A 22,712-nucleotide genomic window follows, 5' to 3' on the forward strand; every position below is an offset into this window, starting at 1 on the left:
ATCAGCATCATCACTATCATCATCATCAGCAGCACTAGCTTCTCTCTCTCCTATTTTAATGGCGGTTGAAAAACCAGCTTTGGTGCATTCCTGCCACCCATTGGACTGGAGTGGGGACAGTAGATTTGACGGGAAAAAATAAAAAAATATTAAACAGCCAAAATAATAATAATTATGATATTGATATATACACACACACACATACACACACATATATATATACACACACACACAAATACAAACACACACACACACACACATCCATAAACAGAAAATAAATAAAAACAAATCTATATTCCATCTTCCAAAGCAGTTTCCTCACCTTTCAATAATTTCTGATAGATCGGATTATATCGACAATGTCCTCTAACATCCAGATTTTTCTCTTTATTAAAGGAGACCTATTGTGGAAAAACTCACTTTTGCAGTGCTTCCGTACATATGATTATGCAAAGTCAGAGAAAATAAGCAGCAAATATAACGGCAAACAAAAACATAGGGTTGTGAAAACAATCAACCTAATCAAACATAAAATACATTTAAAAAAGTACAAATAAACAATCGAGGATAATACCACTGTCAGTCTAGAACATATTGTGTGTAATCACCGGGTGCGTTGCATTGACATTTCACTGCGTATATGTATGAAAGTATGTGGATTTAAGGTATTTTTACAAAGTATTGGTTTTCTTATTATTTATTAGCTGGAGAGATTTGAGGAGTACATTCAATTAAATTCTAAGTAAAATCCACACATCTGAGACTTAGGACTGTATACGTCATTTCCTCTATTTCCAATCCGCCTGCGCTCAAACTACGTGTGATGAACTGTTTCAAATGTATTGGAGAAATATTTCATTTGCATTGAGTTGTGGACACTGATCTCTTGTCGCAGGGGGTCTGGCTGCTTTTAATGTGCATTTACAGTGGGATTACGCCCGATTTGTTGCCAATCAAATTCTCAGGGGGTATATTATTATAGTAAAAGTGGCAACAATCCTTGTTTGGTTGAGTTTTAAATGATCATCGTAGCCTAATGGAAATATTAACTGTTCACTATTGAGCCCTAACTTTACGTTATAGTCATGGTAGTGCCTGATACTTTATTCATCCCTGGATGAATGGGAAATTGGTTCACCGACATCGAAATGACAGGCGATAATAATAGCAATAAAACATGGTCATATATAATAAACCTAAAAACTAACTACAAATTTGAAAACAAATGGCAATATGCAATAAACCCACAAGTTAACTTGAAAAAAAAAATAGAAAAAATGGCAATATAACAATAAAGCTAAAATGAACAATAACCCCTGTTCCAACAATTCAGACAGTCAAAAATAGAAAATCTGTACATTTGCTTTGTGTGCCAGATCAACCAAATGCCATAGTATTGTTTAACACAGTCCACCGAACGCGACACAAGCTACACCCCCCCCCCCCGACACCACTGACTCGGTGTCTCAGCCTCCTCCATCCGTCCATGTCGCCTCCTCGCATCGATGCGCTCGGCGCTCGGACGCTTCTGTCTGTATCCCAGCATGGGCCCGGAAGTTGTTTGGGAATCCCAGGTAAAAAAAAAAAAAAAAAAAAAAAAAAAAAAAATCCCGGAGATGCTGTCGTCGCCTGGGAAAACAAACAGCCACCCAGACAACTAAACCCGGGTAGCAGCTGTCGGTCGCCAGGTAAGACGCCGGGAGCCGCGGGCCCGCGGATGTGAACGCCGATCGCGGTGAAATGTGGAACTATGTGGCGTTTTGAAGCGCCGCGGAGCGAATGCCGTTTATCGAGTGGTCGGGTGCCATAGCAACGGCTCAGCAGAAACACTGTGCGGCGACGAGCCGCTTGGCATGATCACACCTGGATCCACGCACACCGGGAACGCGGCGTTCCGGGGAATGGGAAAGAAAAAAAGCGCGTCCGGGGCTTCACCCGTGAGCCGATTAGTACCGCGCGAAATGAAAGGTGAAAACACAGCGCGAGATCAACTCTGCGCGACGGATCGTGGTACATGGGTGGAGAGAGACGGACACACGGATGCGTGTCCGGTGTCGTGTTGGAACATAGCGGGCTGTCAGGGACATGTTGCGGCCGCTTGCTCTCGGCGCGTCGCCGCCTGTTGCGCCCTGCGCGCTGCAGCCAGTGCGCGGACTGAATTCATTCCCCTGCGATTTTCCTCTGTCCCCGCCCCCGTTTGCCCCCACTGTCTGTACTGTCCACTGTTGCTACCCGGCCAAGCACAGCGTTAGGATGGTGTTATTTATTAAACATGCGATATTCCTGTTTTTTTTTTTTGTGTTTTTGTTCTTTATATTTGTCTCATGCGATCATACGAGTTCAGGGGCAATGAGTTCAAACCAGAGAAAACTCTCAGGGCTGTTCAAAAGAACAAAGTAGCAAGAAAAAAAAAAATCGAAGTGGAAAGAAAAATTCTCTCTCTATCTCGATATATATATAATATTTACATATTATATTTACATATTATATTGATATATGCAATGAAGCAAAAATATAAGGTAAATATATGTATATGCATATGAATGTGTATGAAACAGAGTACTGTATATGTACAGTGTCAAAAATGTTTTTTTTAAATGGCCGTCACCCTTTAGTGAAATGCATAAAGCAATACAGAGTCCAGTTTTAGGGAGTTAATGTCATATGCTGTTGCTTAAACATATGGTTACTAATATTTGAATGCAGGGTGTCTGGTGTCCTCAAAAACTCTAATATTGGAATTTAAAAACAACAAATATTAGGGCTTAAAGGTAAATAAATAGCCTTTAAACGAATTAGGTGTTCAACATAATTTCGACATAAGCATTTTGTCCAATTTTTTATATCCATATTCCTTTTTGTCAAAATCAGTAAATTCTTCTACATCAGAGTCAACATATTTGCCCTTATAAAAAGATATCTGTGAACCTAATAACAAATGATATGCTATACTTAACTTGCCTTCCACCATGGTATGGATGGATTTCATTAATATGCCCGTAGTTTAAAAAAAAATCATCGTTGATTATTGGATGAGTACCTGTGACTCCTCCTCTGTTACTATCTGCCATCAACAGTAAAGGTGGAAGCTGTTCTGATTCTCTAGATGATGTGGAGCATAGGAAGGACCAAGTTGAGACTATATTAACAGTCAGTTTAGTAGTTTTTATTTAGAGCTGAAACTTGAAAGTCAACTGAATCGGACTCCACTCCATATGTTTTACATGGTGAGCGAAAAAACTTGATCCAAAACGGTATATAACATCTCCGGCTCTCTAGAATCTTCATTCATATTGCACGAAATAGAATCAGATTTTCCACTTCTCCGCAGGCATCTGGTGGGAGAATGAATGCTGATGACTGCAATGACTCATATATACCGGGTAAAGTTGAATCTTTAGCTAAATTAACTCCCAAAATATTGAATATTTGCTTCGATGAAATGTACCAACACGTGTGTGTGTGTGTGTGTGTGTGTGTGTGTGTGTGTGTGTGTGTGTGTGTGTGTGTGTGTGTGTGTGTGTGTGTGTGTGTGTGTGTGTGTGTGTGTGTGTGTGTGTGTGTGTGTGTGTGTGTGTTTTAGGCAGTGGAGGTGATTCAGCAGCAGAACAGGATTTTTACGTTGGCTTGCGGGGACCTTCTGTGAGTTCTTCAAACAGTCAGCTGTCTTCTCCGCACCGTTCCCCCAGTGGTCAGTCCTCTCTTATTTGGACATTGCCTCACATTGGCAGTAAGGTCACAACAACAACAAGAAGAACAACAACAACGACGACGACAAACATCTCTGTCTCCTGTGTCCACAGCAAACTCCATCAAAGTTGAGCTGTACAGTGATGAGGAGTCAGCCGGCGCTCCACAGCCAGACAAGCGCGACGGAGTGAGGAAGGACGGTAGGAAGGAGGAGTGCGGGGGAGGCAGGGAGGAGGACGGCGTCGGGGGAGACAGGGGCCTGATCTACGAGGACCCGGCCAGCCCCAAGGCGGCCTCTCCGGGGCCCATCCGGCTGCCCAATGGGAAGCTCCAGTGTGACATCTGTGGAATGATCTGCATCGGCCCCAATGTACTAATGGTGCACAAGCGCAGCCACACAGGTGAGGACCACACGTTTATCGGGTAGAGGATACTTTTTTTTTTTTGTTTAATCCCTTAGCCCTTTCTTCACTTGCACTGTTTTTTTGCTGCTGTGACACCGGAATTTACCCATGTGGATGAATTAAGTGTTATCTAATCTCGTCTTATTTTATTTGGCAGGTAAATATAACTCCACTGGGTTGCATCCAGGGTGGGTTATAAATATTTCCAATACTGATCCCCATATGATACCTTTACTTCGATGCCGGTTCCGAAGAAATCGTTTTTTTTTTAATTCTGGAAATTGATACATACATATAAAAACATTGGTAACCCGTCGGCCTTTGTGTGTGTGTGTGTGTGTGTGTGTGTGTGTGTGTGTGTGTGTGTGTGTCCAGGGGAGCGTCCGTTCCAGTGCAACCAGTGCGGAGCGTCCTTCACCCAGAAGGGAAACCTTCTGCGCCACATCAAGCTGCACTCCGGGGAGAAGCCATTCAAATGCCCCGTCTGCAACTACGCCTGCCGCCGCCGCGACGCCCTGGCCGGGCACCTGCGCACACACACAGGTTTGTGTTTATTATATTTGTGTTTATTTGACTCTGTAACGGTGTGTCTGTCCTCTTTTCTTTGTACATGTTCTTTTATGTAAGTTCTGCTCTCAGCTCTCTCCCGTAAAAGAGATTTAAATCTCAACAATACTAAATAAATAATAAATAATAATAATAATAATAAATAAAGGTTTAAATCTATATATTTATATATTTATATATAATTTATATATATATTTATATATATATATATATATATATATATATATAACATTCAGATTGAAACATTTATTTATAAACAATAATAATAATAATAATAATAAATAAAGGTTTCAATCTGAATATTATATATGGATATAAAAAAATATATTGTATATATAAATTCATAATGAAATAAGTAGGGTACTAATATAATAATATTATAATATATTAAATAAATAATAATAATAATAAAGGTTTCAATCAGAATATTTTATATATATATACATGTGTGTATATATATATATATATATATATATATATATATATATAAAATATTCAGATTGAAACCATTATTTATTATTATTATTATTTATTATATATATATATATATATATATGTATAAAATATTGATTGATTTGATTGATGAGATTGAAAACTTTATTTATTATTATTATGTATTCATTAATATATAAAATAATATATTATAATATTATTATATCAGTACCCTACTTATTTCATTATGATTTTTTTTATTACATGCATGATTCAAAATAGATGTTAATTTAGTGGTTAAAAATATACTTATATTCTATATATACTATATATACTCTACTTATATTTTTATTTTGATCAAGTCATATTTCTTAAGCACCAGTTTATACATCGATACACACATACATGGGTTCATTAGGTGGGTCCTTCCTTTCTTCTACTAAAATACCGCAGTCAAGTCTAGAGGAAATAGAAGAAATCAGTTCTTCACCAGCAACGTACGTTACAGAACGTGCCAAAAAAATGACATTTAAAATTTTGTGAAAACAGGAAATGGTGTGCTCAATTTAGCAACACACATTCGACCTGTGTTAAGACGGAATGTTCAGGTTTTTGCTGCGGCTCCGCGGTTCTCAAAAACATTCATTTTCGAAGAAACGTTATTGACAATCATAAGATTTCGGTGAAGTGACGTCAAGCGCTCCGACATTTTGCTGAAGTGGAACGCTGCGGTTGCAGGGTCGGACATTTTCTTCCGTCACTGACGATTGACGAAGAACACTTTCAGGAATTGACTGTGAATTGGGGAAAATCCATTTGTAAACCTAGCCAATACGATATTACGAATCTTTGTAATACATTGTATTCTTTAATTTAACTGTAATTCATTGGTATAGATAGATATAGATAGTTAGATACAGTAGATAGATACGTACAGATAGATAGATACTTTATTCATCCCCGGAGGGAAATTGCGGCGTTACAGCAGCTCACATAAAAATAGGCCAGAATAATAAAGTAATAAAAAAGAAAATAAAATGGCAATATGCAATAAACCTCCCTATTAACTCGAAGCTATAAATGAACAATAAACAATAAAAACAAACCTAACAATGGACAATAAATCACAAAAGTAAACCTAAAAATAATCAATAACAATTTAGAAAAGGTCTTTGAGTTTTAATTTGTACTTGGCTGAGATGGGAAAAAAATGGACTAAGGAGAACCAATATCAGGTTTTTGAACTATCTATTTACTTTTTGATGCTTTTAAAGTGCTTGGTTGCCTTGGAACTATTGATTAAACAAATTATAATCTGTTCTCACTCTGTCGTGGTGTGTTCTCCTAATTTTTCTTCTCTCTGGGTGACAGTGTCTTCTCCAACAGTTGGGAAACCGTTCAAGTGCATCCACTGCGGCCGCACCTACAAGCAGCAGGGCGCTCTGGAAGAGCACGTGGAGCACTGCCGCAGCTGCCTGCAGAGCCTGGAGCACCAGGAGCACCAGGCTCCCGGGGCACAGCCGGGACAAGGTAGAAAAACGTGCTCTCATCTGTATAATTTCGGTATATTGAAATGAACCAATTCCAATAAGGGTCATTGCCCCTTGGCTCCCTTGGTACTCTTCATCGCTGACTGGGTATCTGTGTGTTTTCCAGGTGAGGAATCTCCAAACCTGGAGCCCATGACCAAGCCGATGCTCCAGCCGACTGCTGAAAAACTCCCTTTCGTGGAGCGACTCGCTAATACCATCACCAAGCGCAAGAGGTCCACCCCGCAGAAGTTTTTGGGTGAGGTTTTCTAATTGTTTCATTCAAATCATTATTGAATAATGAATGAAGTCGACTCAGAAGGCCATCATAATAGTGCCTAGTCGTAGTGCCATCATAATAATCCAAATCTGATTTGTCGTTTTTGCAGGTGAGAAGCATATGCGTCTTAATGTATCCGAAGCACCTTATGAACTGTCCTCTGGTTCCGAGAAGGATGGGGATCTGCTGAGCACTCACTCGATGGGAGACTCCTCTGGCCTGGTGGGATTGGGTGCTAAGTTCCTTCAGCTCGCCAGGGGGAAAGGCGAGAATCACAAGCCTCCCAAACTCTCCCTGCCCCACTCGGCGCTCCTGTCCGACCTCCCGGCCGTCATGAGCTCCGTCTACGGGCACGTGGCTTCTCAGGGCCCCCGCGCACACGGCGGGAGTTCGGTGGCGATCGTGTCGGTGGGACTGGCAGGACAGGAGACGGACGAGGGCCGCGACGAGCCTCCCTCGGCCCACAGCATCAGCACCTCCCCCAACGGCTGCCCGGACTCCACGGACACGGAGAGCACCGCCGAGGAGCAGAGCACCGGGCCCAGCACAGCCCCAACCAGTACCTCCAACCACCGGAACCTCCACCGCCTCGGCCACGGCCACTACGCGGCCCCGGCGCTGCCCCGCGGCCGCCCCGCCTCCAGCCCCAGCCAGGCCAAAGACTCAGACCCCGAGTGGGAGAGGGAGAGGGAGCGGGAGAGGGCGTGTGCGGCCCCGCTCGCCGCCCTGAAGAGAAGCCCCGCCTCCCCCCGGTCTTCCAAGGAGATGCCGCGGGTGGTGGACGGCGAGGGCCGGGCAGTGCGCTGCTTCCACTGCCCGCACTGCCGCGTCCTCTTCCTGGACCACGTCATGTTCACCATCCACATGGGCTGCCACGGCTTCCGACAGCCCTTCGAGTGCAACATCTGCGGCCACCGCAGCCAGGATCGCTACGAATTCTCCTCACACATCAGCCGCGGAGAGCACCAGGTGGGCTGAGGACCCGCGGGGGAGAGGCTCGCAAGTTTCCAGGAGGGAGGAGAGAGAGGGGGAGGGAGAGGGGGAGAGAGAGGGAGAGAGAGAGAGAAGTGGAGGGGAAACGGTGGTGAAATCTGTAAACGGAGTGAATGGTGTTTGGAAGATGGATCAGGTTTGTTCTGCACCAGATCAGCTTCTTTGAATTTCTCACGGTCGCAGTGGTAGTTTGTCACAACGTCGAGACAAGTTACAGCAGGAATCGGTGAAGAACCTTTTTCACGGTATCGGTTAAAGATTAGCAGAGGTGAAAATAAGAAAAAATATATAAACACACACACATATATATATATATATATATATATATATTATTGATCGCACTCCCAAGTCAAATCATCCGGCAGAACGGTTCGTTTTGCGTCAGAAGTGCCTTGTTGGGGGAAATCCGTTCTGTTGGGGAACCCTGGTGCTCAAAAATCCTCACTAGCCATATTTTGGCACTTTCAGTAGGTCAAGCGCACTGGTTCCTAATTTGGTCAGAAAGAATGGACTAAAGTAACTTGCAAAATGAAAAAAGATCATAGCACATACGTTAAAAAATATATATAGAGAGGTATATGTTTAATAAGTGAAGTATGCACCATGGGAGCTTTGTTTTACGTATGTCATTTGGGATTCAGGGGGATTTTAAAGGTGGTGGTCACGTAATGATAATATGCACTCAGATTTTGGGCTTCTGGCCTAGGTAGGACCTTTAGTCACAGACGAAGCACAGACATAGCTTGCCTTAAACTCCTACAGCCGTCACAGAGTTGTGAGAATAAACATTGTTTACAGCACGGCTGTTGTGCGTGACGCCATCTCCGAGGGGATTTCACAGCTGCACTCAAATTAAAGAAAAAGACTATCATGACCAGAGGAGGAATATATACCTGGAGTGAATAAGGTTTTTTTTAAGGGCTCCGATGTGGAACGCTTGGCTGGCCTTAAGAGTCCTGGTGCAGATCAGACCGTGACCCATGCGGTGGTGTGGTGTGGTGTGGGGTGGGGTGGGGTCGGGTGGAGTGGAGTTGGGTGGAGTGGACGTAGGAGTTTGCACTTTGAGGTCGTCTCTTTATCTACGAACATCTTACCAGAAGCCCTCGGCGGCTTCGCAATTTTGTCTTTTTTTTGTGATTGTTCTACTGCACTGATTGATGGCATAACCCCCAAACAAGTAATTGAACACCCAGTTTGAAACAATTTAATTTTCTTCCCAAAAACGGGGCCAACCCTCTACAGAATCTCTCTGTATCCGTCTGGACCCGGGATCTCCGCTCACTCTGCTGCAGTGTACTGGCTGTGTCATCAACAAAGAATTTCATATTTATTAATTCCAGACTTGTTGTGGTTTTGCTCTCAGTGGTCAAGGCTAACACTTTTAAGCATTTTTGAATCAAATGGAAGCGAAGAGCCTAATTAAAGCCTCATTAGTTATTTAAAAATCCTTTGTGATTAAATATTTAATGTTGTTTGTTACAGCCTTGTTGTATTTAGTCAGCTATATCCCAAATCTTATCCAGCATATTCCTCAAGATCATATACTGTTACCTCCTGCTTCTTTCTAGCACCCGAAAACCTTACTGCTACAGTTTGACGAGTTGGCTACCGATGTTAATGTTTGGAATATAAATGAGACCAAATTCAGTATTCTTAACTTGCTATCGTGGGTTTGCTGCTTTAGTTTTAACTTTATTTCCTAAAAGATTTGCTGAAAAAAAATGTACTTGAAACCTTTTAAAAAATATATGAAGATGCACTTGGTTTAATGCGTAGAAGAAGTGTGTGTGAATGAAGTATAGCATGTGTGCTTGTCCTTTTCTGCTTCAACCTGAATTGTGAATTATTTTTGAGACGTGGAACATGGGGCATGGGTTTTCAACTCCTTGTGTGGACTTCAATGTTCTACGATATTTTGTGAAATAATGTAATATGACAAAACACTTTACCTCAAAGATAAAGTACAACTGCCTCATTATTCAAAGTCATGTTGCTTTCCAGGATGTTACTGCGGTCAGATACGCACCCCTTGCTCGTCTGCAGACTTTTCACTGTCGTTTATGGTCAAATGTTCTTGAAAAAAATGCTAAACCACAAACTAAAAGTGTCTAAAACTGAACAAGACGTTTTCTAAAGTTCTTGAAGGCTTTGAAGTTGGGTGAATAAAAGCTTCAAGACTTAACTCACAATATGTATTTTATTTGCACTATTAAAATTCTTTAATGAACAACAATTACTATTTCAGGTAGCATAGAAAGGTAAAATAGTCACAACTGTTCACCATTTTTATTTTTACATTATTGATCATTTAAAGTTCCACTTCACATCGGCTTGGGAGGAGCTCGTGGTGGACCACCCTGTGATGGAGAAAAATGAAACATTTTTAATGAACAATTATTATGTGGTTTTCATACAATATTTAGTGTGGTCTGCACTAGATTAGCTCATTTCAGTGTCAAAAAAAAAAAAAATGATTGGTCACTGTGCCAGTTTTGCCTACCACACGCCACCCAGACGACGATGGGTTGTAGACATCAGTTTATTGTAAGAAGGCAAGGTGGAATTAGCCAGGTGCAGCTAGAACATGACCTGACAGGGCTCCTATCCAGAGTGTGTGTCTGTGTGTGTGGATGGGGGTTTTAACCTGCTGCCCGTTAGCCCAACCAATGAGCAACTGGTATGCAGCCACCCTGACCCAATCACCTAGATGCAGGTCCTAGATCACCTAGATGCTCAAACCATCCCATCCACACACCACAGTCACATTTCACAGAATTATTCAATAACATTTACTTCAAAGATAAAGTACAACTGTCCCATAATTCAAAGTTGTGTTGTCGTCTTCCAATAATGGTTAACATGGTTAAATATGCATGTTTTGTTTATTTATATGAGTAACTTTAATTCTTGAGCAAACCATATAAACTATTTGTAAATTTGACCCATATGCACCACCTGACCATAAAGATAGCCCCATAACCATATCAGTTGTGTCATACATTGATCAGCCACAACATTAAAACCACAAGCCAAATATTGTGTAGTTCCCCCTCATGCCGCCAAAACAGCTCTGACCCGTCGAGGCATGGACTCCACAAGACCTCTGAAGGTGTCCTGCGGTATCTGGCACCAAGACGTTAGCAGCAGATCCTTTAAGTCCTGTAAGTTGCATGGTGGGCCCCCATGGATCGGGCTTGTTGTTCCAGCACATCCCACAGATGCTCAATAGAATTGAGATCCGGGGAATTTGGAGGTCAAGTCAACACCTTGAACTCTTTGTCATGTTCCTCAATCCATTCCTGAACAATGTTTGCAGTGTGGCAGAGTGCATTTGCTGCTAAAAGAGAACACTGCCATCAGGGAATACCGTTGCCGTGAAGTGGTGAACTTGGTCTGCAACAATGTTTAGGTAGGTGGTACATGTCAGAGTAACATCCACCTGAATGCCAGGACCCAAGGTTCCCCAGCAGAACATTGCCCAGAGCATCACACTGCCTACGCCGGCTTGCCTTCTTCCCATAGTCTCATAGGTCCTTGATGCCATCTTTTCCCCAGGTAAAAGGTGCACATGCACCCGGCCATCCACATTATGTAAAGGAACACGTGATTCATCAGACCAGGCTATCTTCTTCCATTGCTCCATGGTCCAGTTCTGATGCTCACGTGCCGATTGTAGGCACCTTTGACGGTGGACAGGGGTCAGCATGAGCACTCCACACACAGCCCCATACACAGCAAGCTGCGATGCACTGTGTGTTCTGACACCTTTCTATCATACCCAGCATTTACACTCCCACCCTCCCACTCCCAGGGCTTCAGGGCTCTGCGACTGAGTCACAAAGAATGTCTTCCCCCGGTGTATGAGGGGCTCGAGAAGGAGAGACTGGAGTGCACGTGGCAGAAGCCAGAAACACACAACATGCCTATTTAACTTTTCCTAGGTTTATATATTTCTTATTTCAATTCTGCTTTATATTGTTTTGTTTTTTTTACAGTGATCAATAACATAAGAAAAACAATTAATAATCCTGTCCAGCGCATGGTATTGCGTAATTTCCGGTGTTAATTTTTTTGCGTGACAAAACGTAGTTTGTCTGACTGTGCCATTAACACGACTTAGAAACTCTTACATTTTGAACGGGCATGTACTAGTGAAGAAAATATATTTTTTTTTTTTTATTTGCATAGGATGCAGTGTTTTTAATTAGCTTAACTCAAAACCTAGTTCAAATTGGTGAGAACAAGAATTGAAGTGCCATCCACATTTCATTGATATTATTATATATTATGTATCTCTCTTTATTATTAAATTACCAAGAGAGCAACTGAGACGTAGAAATGACGCCCCATTATGGAACTGACAATCAGAGAAGGCACATCTTATTGCAACAAACCTTGGTGATGTCCCGTCTCGACTACTGCAACGCCCTCTTAACAGGCTTGCCGGCCTGTGCGGTGAAGCCACTACAGATGATACAGAATGCGGCGGCGCGACTGGTGTTCAACCAGCCAAAGAGGGCACATGTCACTCCGCTGCTCATCGAGCTCCACTGGTTACCTGTAGCCGCTCGCATCAAGTTCAAGTCTCTTATGCTGGCCTACAGAGTGATTGCTGGGAATGCTCCCGCCTACTTAAATGCTCTTGTAAGAGCACATGTTGCCCCCCGGATGCTGCGCTCGTCAAATGAGCGTCGCCTGGCTCTGCCGGCCATACAGCCACGGCAATCCAGGCTATTCTCATTTGTAGTTCCACGTTGGTGGAACCAGCTGCCAAAAATGACCAGAGCGGGGACCTCCCTCTCTGTCTTTAAGAAGCACTTGAAGACCCAGCTCTTCAGTGAGTACCTCCTGTCCTAACCTACAATTACTTAGCACCACCTTGCAGTATTTATTGTTACACTAATGTTGTTGTGACACTAATCTCTGTCGCAATGTAGCTTGAATGTTATTCTCCCTTGTAAGTCGCTTTGGATAAAAGCGTCTGCTAAATGACTAAATGTAAATGTAACTCACGCTGGGTCTGAACCGCGGCGGCGGCGTGCGGTCCTTCCTGGCCTCCGTGGAGCGGTTCCTCACCACCTTGCTGTGGATGGCACAGCTCACACAGTAGTGCAGCTTCACATAGAGCTTGGGCAGAACGTAGGCTGGGGAGAGATTCAACAATTTTAAATCGGCACTGGGAAAACGCCTGAAACATCGTTAGTTGGCCAACGAAACAACCATTTCGAACGACGACTCACAGTCGAACACGCTGGCCTCCGTGATGTCCCGGACGGCTGCAGCTTCCACAATGTTCCTGATGACAAACTTCTTGATGGCCTTGTCTTTGGGCACACAGCGTGCACAGTTGGTGCAGCGGATGGGCTGCACGTGCCCCCGTCCCTTCTTGGCGCGGCCGTTGTTGCGTCTTTTCTTTGTCTTAAGAAGGCAGGTGAGATTCAAATGAAACAAATGAGTGTTGACATGGCAGCATGTTATGAAGACAAAAAAAAAAACGAAAAAAAACAAAAAAAACAGAAATCAATGATAACAATTTTTAATACAATGTAAATAATTATATATTATATTTATTACTATGATTGACATTAATACAATTTTATAAAATCATATATTATCAAAATGATGAACAATTATAATTATTTGTCGCCGCCTCGACCGACGTTATCGACTCAAGTGACGTCATTATAGCCGGGTACTATCCAGACCAGATCGGTTTCAGGCAACGTGACGTTTGACATTAAATCGCCGCGCCATTGACGCCATAGCATCACAAATACCGCGTCATTTAGATAAGCGCCCGATCTCTCGACAGTTGTGCGGGCACGCGTTCATTCCGACCACTCGACTCGTCCTCGACGGCTCGACGAGCCGCAGCGCCACTCACCATCGTGGCGCGAGGAGGGCTGAGAGGGACCGTGCACCGGAAGTCTCGCCGGCAATGGGACGTCACTTCCGCTCTCGACTTTGCTTCTCCCTGTCAATCGCTCCCTCCGCCTCCTCTCCCTCAGCTACTTGGCCGTTTATTTTTTATTTTTTTTTCAAAGTACTTGTCAAAAAAAAACAACAACCCAAAAACAAACAAACGAAACAAACCTTTTATTATTATATTATTATTATACATATTTAGCATCTGCTAATGTCGCCCTCGCGTCCATACGTCACCGAGTTGTGTCCGTTTTGTCTGTAATTGCACGGATTGTCCGCTAGGTGGCAGTGTTTCGCTGTTCAGCAGTGGCCGTTTCTCCCCCGACGACGTTTCAAAAGTGATTTTCGTGATGTGGCATGGTGCCCAGTGCTCATGTCAGTGACATCAAAGTGGTCATCTGTAAGAATACGGTGTAATAAATAAATCAAATCCAATTATATTTTAGAAATTCATCCCATCTTTTTTTTTAGCTGGCACTTCACAAGAATCCGCCATTCGATCTATATGCTGTTTTACATTGTCGGTGGTGGGGTCAAGAAGGCAACAATGACACATTTGTTCGTCGGATCAGTTCACATACTGTTTGGTTCCAGCTTCGCCATCGCCTCATCGAATCAGAATATTAACCTAGGACCCTGAATATGTATTCAGGAATGTATTTTTAGGGTGCACAACGTACTGGAAGGCTGCTTGGCGTGGTCTTAGGCTGAGGTTCTGGAAACGATTAGCGTTCAAAGGTTGGTGGAGTGTACTGCACACAGAGACAATGACGACTGTGAGCGGAATTGTGTGTGTGCGCGCCTGTCTATGTGCACGACGGTTGGCGGTTCGCGAGCGTGATTTTGCACATTAGTGTGGTAATTTGTTTATGTGTTTATCTGTAAGAGCCGAGTTGTGTGTATGACCGTGTACGTTTGTGTTCCATACTCATGTGTATGTGTGTGTGTGTCTGTGTGTGTGTGTGTGTGAGCTATTTTATGGGCTATCGTTCTATTATGCAATGCGTTGTCAGCGTGCATGCAGATGGGGAGGTGGTGGTGGTGGTGGTGGGCTCCCGTGGTCTGCTGTCCCCTCTGTCACGGTCTTTATAAGACACTTGCCAAGAGTAATGTCTTCTTTACAGGCTGTGGTTGCCAGATGCTGGAGATAATGGATGAGTCCGGAGACGACCTGGGAGACAGAGGGGTGCAGGCAAGCTCGCTCTCTCTCTTACACACACACTCACACACTCTCTCTTTCTGTGTCTAACACAGACATACACACTCACACGCGCGCACGCACACACACACACACACGCACACACACACACACACACACACACACACACACACACACACAAACACACACACACACACACACACACAAACACACACTCTCTCTCTCTTTCTGTGTCTCAGACACAGACAGACGCACGCACACACATACACACACACCCACACACACTCTCTCTGTCTCACACACACGTACACACACACGTGCACGCAGACGCACACACACACACACACACACACACACACACACACACACACACACACACATACCGTACACACACAGACTACCAAAGTTGAAGTATCCCATGAATTATTCATTTCAGAATCACTGCTGTATCAGGAATGTGTGACACACACTTAAGGGAAGTCATGTCCCACTAAGTTGTAACCGATGATCATAATGTCAGTGTCAGGTTTGGGGGTGGCCGCAAATTCCAGGGTTGCCACGTTTATAGAAAGTGTATGAGTCTGTGGGATGTGTGCGGCTTCTGTCTAAGTGTGAACACATGAAGCGGAGTGTATCTGGAAGCGGCACAGCGACTGACAGAGGAATGTGTCACCGGCTCCAAACTGCAGCAAATAAACATTCCTCTGCCGCCGTGTCAGGGCTGCGTGTTCGCCCGCTGTCGCTGCTAAAACACACATTGGAACCCAAAACCCCCCCCCCCCTCAACCTGCTTCTCCGTTTTTGTTTTCTTTTGCTGAAGCCTTCCTTTGAGGTATTTTGCTTGTCGTCGATACATGATTAACAATCAATATCCTCAAATCGTGGCGTACACATTATTGTTCATTTTGAGACGTCTTAATCAGGTTCAGAGAACTTCACTGGCTGGAGAGCGGCATATATTATCACAGCAACACGCCACGCCGCACCATCCATGTACAGGCACACACACACACACACACACACACACACACACGCACACACACACACACACACACACACACACACACACAAAGCAAGTCATGCACGTGTCTGAAAATGTTATTTTAATCAACTTTCAAAAAAATCAATCAACAACTTTTAATCAAGGATGTACAAGAATATACGTTCTGTTCAGCTGCTGGGAGGCCCATTACATTATTATTACTATGGTACACTGCTGCTACAACCTGCACCTACTTTACAGTCACTGCTATTCGACCCACATTGGGCTGACTACTTCTAGCACTGTGCTACTCCATGGTAACGCTGCGAATAGATGTGCACAGATCATATTTTTCTTTCCATTTTGTACATTTTTTAAAACTGTATTTCTCTATTTTATTGCTTCTGACATCTGAATATCCCCCACGGGGGTTAATAAAGTCTTCTCTTCGTCTTTGTCTTATCTGATCTCACGCGCTAAACACACACACAAACACCACAGAGCTTTACCCCCTCACCCCTCGCTCTTCAGGGGCAGGGAGCCCGACCACAGCCATCACGGCGCTCTCTCTCACTCCGCGTCCGGCGTTCTCGCCAAATTCCCGCCCCGATCCACTACGCGCAGCAGACCCAACGACGGGAAGCGGCGGTTTGAGATCATCCCCTCGCTGCCTTCCTCAACCCCAACCCTAGTCTTCCCCAACATGGAAAAATGTCGAGTTTGGACTCGTGCTCATGTGTGGAGTGTTTGAGAATTTGTTCTGCGTGCGTTTACCACAGAGTGAGTCGCAATTGAGCGGGAAGAACGGTAGAGAGCCTCAAAATAAGAGTAAGAATAAGGACTTTCACCTCAGCTATTTCAATAGTTCAGATGTTAGTTATTACATGTTGGATGTTTAGATGTTACGTGTTTAGATGTCACACGTTCTATGTTTAGAAGTTATCTGTTTGGATGTTCGAGGGCCACATCCATTGTGATGCTGGGTGGCTGCGACTCTGGAGCTGCCATCTGCCGGAAAGGTCAGTTGCTAGGGAACGATTCTGCCGCAACATGTCTGCCTCCCAGCTGCCATGCTCACATCCAACCACACACACGCACACACAACCACACACACACACACACACACACACACGAACGCACGCGCGCACACACATACACACACACACACACACATATGCATGCTTGAATATGTGTGTGGGCGCACCAACACACGTGCGTGCGCACATGTGCATATTCACTCTCATAAAAACTTTCCTCAGTTTCTTATAACTTCTTATGACTAACAGGAAAAGTGTAGTTGATCTGGACCTTTGAGTGATATATGTGTGATATGAAGGTATCAATATATTCTTTATTACCACATACAGGTAAGTGCCTTGAGGTTGCATAACGCTCACTCCATGTTCCCTGGTAATCAGACGAGGTTTACTCCGAGGGCTGTTGGGGTTGTTTCTGTCAAAAGAATGCCTTAATTAGTTGTAACCTGGTCTGCAGATTAATTATGGCATTACAGTTTAATGTCAGTACAGCGCAGTAATCACAGAGGTATTGTGCTGCAGCGTGCGGTCCAAGCCGCTCCACATTGTCCATCACAACCACTAAGCAGTATATCATTCTGTGTGGTGACCTAAACCCAGCGCTGCATTCTTTATCATACAGCCATCAAATTAAGCCAGCTCCACCCAGTGGGCAACATTTTTCCACAATTTAGCAAGAATTTTAATAAGGAGCTGGCGTTTTCTTTTTTTTTTTTTCAAGATTTTATATATCTTCTCTACATTTAAACTAAAATATGTGGTGGTTATCCACATTGCTGTATTATTGTACAGAGCAAGATTAATCCAGGAACTACCTATTTATGACATCGTGGTCCTCACACCCCCGGTCAATGCACAACACTGCGGTTGTGTTTCGAGTAACTCTCAAGTTACTTAATTACGGCAATTATTCAATTAACTTTCTACGACCCCTGGCCCCAGTGTTGGTTTAGCTGCTGCCAAAGTGAAATGTCCTTTAACAGCAGAGAAAAATGCTGTCATTAAGGTTTTCCGTTGAAAAAATGCAAAGAAAGGATAATAGAATTAAGAAACTGCGCCTATTAGCCTGTCAATTATTAGGAAAAATTAAGATTAGAATCAGAATGAGTTTATTATATGAGTGCATTTTCATATATGAGGAATTTGTCATGGTGAGGATTGCTGTGTTTCTCTAGTTGTGGACAAATTGGCAAAAAGAAAAAGCTTAATAGTCAGAAAAATAGTAATATAATAAAATAAATTAAAAAATTAAAATTGTAATAATAATAATAAAATAGAACGGTTTAAAATAAAAATAGCTAAAGAATACAATACAGAAATAGCCAAATATAAGAATATATACACAAGAAGAATATACAATATAAGATGACGATGAAGATGATAATCCACTTCATGTAAAACCTCTGCTCCATTGATTCCCTGTAAACAACCTTAAGATCCTGGTGCATATGTTGGAGCCAGTGCAAGGCATTGATATTTGGATCAGCCTAGAACATGGAAGATTCAGACTGCATTGCATAATATGATGTCATTTAGCAGACGCTTTTGTCCAAGTGTCTTGGAATAAGTACATTTTGTGGGTGGAATCAAACCGCTGTATACGACAGTCACAGCTAACCCTCCTCTAGGAATACACCACGAGTAGCACTAGTAGAGTTTGAGACGTTTTTAAACAGCAAAGTCATTTAGAGAGTAAAGAAGAAGGAGATCCACATGATGATAGACAGGGAATTCGGTCTTGGCCGGGCGGCCCTCGTTCTCCCCTCAGTGGGAGAGTCAGAGCGGGAGCAAGAGAGAGAGAGAGAGAGAGAGAGACAGAGAGACAGAGAGACAGAGAGATGGCGATTCCTGCGGCACGGAGCTGTTGTTTTTGTTTGTCCTCGGCGCACCATGGCTGCCTACTCGCCGCCTGGCAGCCCCGTGTGTCAAAGGTGGCTGCAGCAGAGCAGACTGTGGGAACAGCCGGCGTCCGCCCCTGCTCCCCTGCGCCCCGACCAGAGGGGCAGCCATCAATCCCGCAGCCCCCCCCCCTCGAAAACCCCTAACAAACACACACATTGACGCACAAACACACAAATGCTCAACCAAACACACTTTCACACAAAAAGCCGACAACACTCACACCCTCTCCCAATAATCCGCGGAAGCAATTTCATCTCGACTCGGGTGGCGGCCCATTGTCGCCGGCCCCTTCAATCTTTCCTTATTAACTCTCGCTTTGTCCCGCATCCGAGCTCCTGGACTCATCTCTCCCACATTCCGATCGGCGCTGCTCCCAGCACTCCCAGGCAACCCTCCATTCCCTAATCCCCGCTATCCCCCCACCATCCACCCCCCCTCCCCTCCACCCTCACCCCGAGGAGCTCTTTTTTCTCCCTCTTTCCCAACCTGCCGATCACCTACTTACAGAGTAAGGTAGAGGGGCATTAGCTCCGTGGGCTTTCTTTCTGAAGGCAGGGCGGGTGAGGGAGGCGGGGACCACAAAGTGACTCCGGCCCAGACAATTAGAACAATGAGCGGGGCCGGCGGGGGGCTAACTCGCTGCGTCACGCCTGGACGGTGGGGTATTTTGTCCGTTTAATGAATTGTCCGTCAGGCCAGGGCCACGTCGCAGGCCGCGCGGGGAGAGGCCAGCAGGGACCCAGACACTAAGTCGGTATTTATTACACTGCCTTTGTCACTAATTGAGCTAATTATCACTGACTCCTCAGCACTCCCACAATGACAGCAACCTACCCCCTCGCCTCCTCCCACCCACCACCACCACCACCACCACCCCCACCCCCAGATCTCCCACCTCACTCCCATGCCTGGGATTTGAACCCTGAGTCTCTTTTTTCAGACTTTTTTTTTTTTTTTTTGATCCGTCTTTTTTTTTTTCTTCATTCAGCGCTCTCCAATCACGTTTCCCCCCGCCGCGGGTTTTTCTTTCCGCCGTTTTGCAGGAAACATTCGGTGTTTCTCGTTTCCTTCTTCTCCGGGCTTGTGTGAGTGTGCAGGCGGTAAAGTCAAATCATCCGTTTATCACTCTCCCTTCCACCCCAAACACACCAAGGCCGCCGTTACCGCGCAGTTACCAGACAGGATATTGGCAGTTTTTGAACCATCGGATGTGTTACCCTATCATCAGCAGGAGGATCAGCAGTCAGTTTCCTGTCTCTTATATTTCTGTTTTGCTAGGCCGCACTCCCTGATGGACATGACACTGATTTGCAGATTAATTCAATTTGTGCATTTTCTCTTATTTTTTTAAATATCGTCTCGACCCTGTATTCCTGATTTTCACTTATTTATCTCCTTATAATAAAATACTATAAGTAAATAATATCTATTTACTTTCTCTGTACCGTGGCGTTGGTTCATCCATCAGCAAAAACCCTACACACTCCCATTCTCCCACAATAATCGGAACATTCTCAGGCCATTGTCCTCCATGTCTCCCCATGTCTTCCACGTCTCCCGCGTCTCCACACAACTACAACTTCTCCCCACGTCTCCTCATGTCTCCCACTTCTCCCCACCTCTCCTCTTGTCTCCCCAAGTCTCCCACGTCTCCCACATCTCCTCACATCTCCCCACGTCTCCAATGTCTCCCCATGTCTCCACTCGTCCCCCCAGGTCTCCAACGTCTCCCCTGGTCTCCCCAGGTCTCCCGCTTCTCCCCGCGTCTCCCTGTGTCTCCCCCTTCTCGCCGCGCCTCCCCACGTACATCTCCCCACCTCTCACACGTCTCCCCATGTCTCCCACGTCTCCCCTCGTCTCTCCCATCTCCCCCCGTCTCCCCCAGGTCCCCCACTTCTCCCTGCGTCTCCCCACATCTCCCTGGGCTCCTCACGTCTCCCTGCGTCTCCCTGCGTCTCCCTGCGTCTCCCACTTCTCCCCGAGTCTCCCCATGTCTCCCTGCGTCTCCCTGCATCTCCCACTTCTCGCCACGCCTTCCCACGTACGCCTCCCCCACCTCTCCCACGTCCTCCCACATCTTCCAACATCTCCCGCGTCTCCTTGCATCTCCCCGTGTCCCCCACATCCCCCCACGTCTTCCCACGTCCATCGCTCTGGTTGCACCTAATTTGCGCTGTAGGACCTTGAGGCTGTTTTGCTGCGTGTTTGTGGACTGTGGATTCGCGTTTTTCCTGCTCAATTGGAAAGACCCTTGATGCTCCCAGTGCTGCGCTGTGGTGGAGATGGGGGAGAGAGAGAGAGGGAGAGAGAGGGAGAGAGAGAGAGAGGGAGAGAGAGAGAGAGAGAGAGAGAGAGAGAGAAGAGAGAGAGAGAGAGAGAGAGAGAGAGAGAGCCGTCCAAGCTGCTGTGGTCAGGTCTGGTTGCCAGGGTGGGAGGGGGTGGATTTGGTGTGGGGGCATGAGACTGTAGACTTGTATTATTTTCTCCTATTATTTCTTTATTTCTTTCCGGCATTTAGCAAATGAAGCGAGACATTTGTTGCAGTAAAAATCCTACGCTGTGTTAAATAAGCTATGTGCTGCGTTGTGCTGGAGCCGTCCCTGTGGTCGGCAGCCGGGGAGCGTGAATGCAGAGGCTGTGGGGCTGGAGGGGAGAGTCGGTGGAGCCGTGCTGGAGATAACTGTGGCGCTGTTAAAAGGGATTAAGCCAGGGGACACCCAGGGTTAGGCTTATATGCTCACTTGGTTGGTTGTCATAACTATCTCAAAGTATCTCAAAGAGCCTGTGAATGGCACGATGTGGCGGTGAGTCAGGAGAGGGAGCAGCAGCTTAATTGAAAATAAAGACTTTATTGTTCTATGGTACAATACAATACAAACTCTAGGCTAAAACCGTCTGAATAAAATCTAGACACGTGTTTCTTTGCTCGCTTCGCTCTCTAACGGTATAAAAAAAAACAACCTGAAATAAATATTTTGTATTTACACAAGTGAAAATAAAAAAAGGTAATATTCAGTGCATGACCAAACATGTGTTGAGAAGAAACAAGTCGAGAAGAAATAACTTTTCAGGTCTGTGTAAACTACTTTACACCAAAATAGAATCAGCATAACAGCCCCTTGACACTAATGAGAGCGTGCTCTTCAGCCGTCGGCAGGTGCATAAATCATTCAGTCAAATTGCAAGTGATGTCATAATAAATATATTCAAATATTTCCTTATTTACAATATTTTGGTTCTCTTAGCTGATATACAGTATAATACGTTTTGCAGATTTAACAAGTGAATGGATTTTTTTTTGCAGCCCAGTTTGATGTGACACTCCTGCTGTCAAACCGGAGGCTGCTTACTCCCCATCTAACATACACTTGGGAGGTCAGGTCTTCTTTTTTGCTTGGTTGCAACATCATTAAGCCCTGACGACGTAATGCTTGGTCTTGTTTTTTTTTGTTTTTTGTTCGCTTGTCGGGTGTAATTTACTCTCATACAATCAAGATTGGACTCATTTCCTTTCGCCAGAACGACATGAAGTTACACCATAATAATCAGTGTATTGTTACTACATTCAGTTCGATTTCCTCAGTGAATTCCAGGTGGATGAAGTTGTCTCTACATTTTCGTTTTTCTTGGACACAGCGGGGTCCAAGCGTTTTTTTTTCGGGGGTTTTTTTTTTCTACCTCAGGACCAACCGACTTGCGGTAAATAACAGAGTAAATCACAGCTGAGGTGCAGCCGACTCCGGAGAAATCCAAACAACGGGGGCCAATGTGGTGAGTGAAGGACGAAATCCCTAATAGGACGTTCTGTGTTT

At 44.5% G+C, this 22,712-nt stretch overlaps 2 protein-coding genes across 2 annotated transcripts; one reads left to right on the forward strand and one right to left on the reverse strand.

The window, feature by feature from the left end:
• Window positions 1-3,346: 3,346 nt before the first annotated feature.
• On the forward strand, window positions 3,347-7,880 carry ikzf4 (IKAROS family zinc finger 4; the record flags this gene model as incomplete). The annotated part of the gene is made up of 7 exons (XM_080014827.1): window positions 3,347-3,383; window positions 3,584-3,691; window positions 3,804-4,091; window positions 4,470-4,637; window positions 6,465-6,623; window positions 6,750-6,881; window positions 7,012-7,880. 7 exons carry the CDS (start codon window positions 3,347-3,349, stop codon window positions 7,878-7,880), a joined length of 1,761 nt encoding a protein of 586 aa, XP_079870953.1.
• A 2,193-nt stretch (window positions 7,881-10,073) lies between these two features.
• On the reverse strand, window positions 10,074-13,824 carry rps26 (ribosomal protein S26). The gene is made up of 4 exons (XM_080015812.1): window positions 13,780-13,824; window positions 13,136-13,313; window positions 12,909-13,039; window positions 10,074-10,252 (listed from the first exon to the last, which is right to left on the reverse strand). The coding sequence occupies exons 1-4, from the start codon at window positions 13,780-13,782 to the stop codon at window positions 10,217-10,219; spliced, it is 348 nt and encodes a 115-aa protein (XP_079871938.1). The 5' UTR covers window positions 13,783-13,824; the 3' UTR covers window positions 10,074-10,216.
• Window positions 13,825-22,712: the final 8,888 nt, after the last annotated feature.

The sequence above is a fragment of the Zeus faber genome, assembly GCF_960531495.2.
Source record: "Zeus faber genome assembly, chromosome: 15".
NCBI classification, from domain to species: Eukaryota; Metazoa; Chordata; class Actinopteri; order Zeiformes; family Zeidae; genus Zeus; species Zeus faber.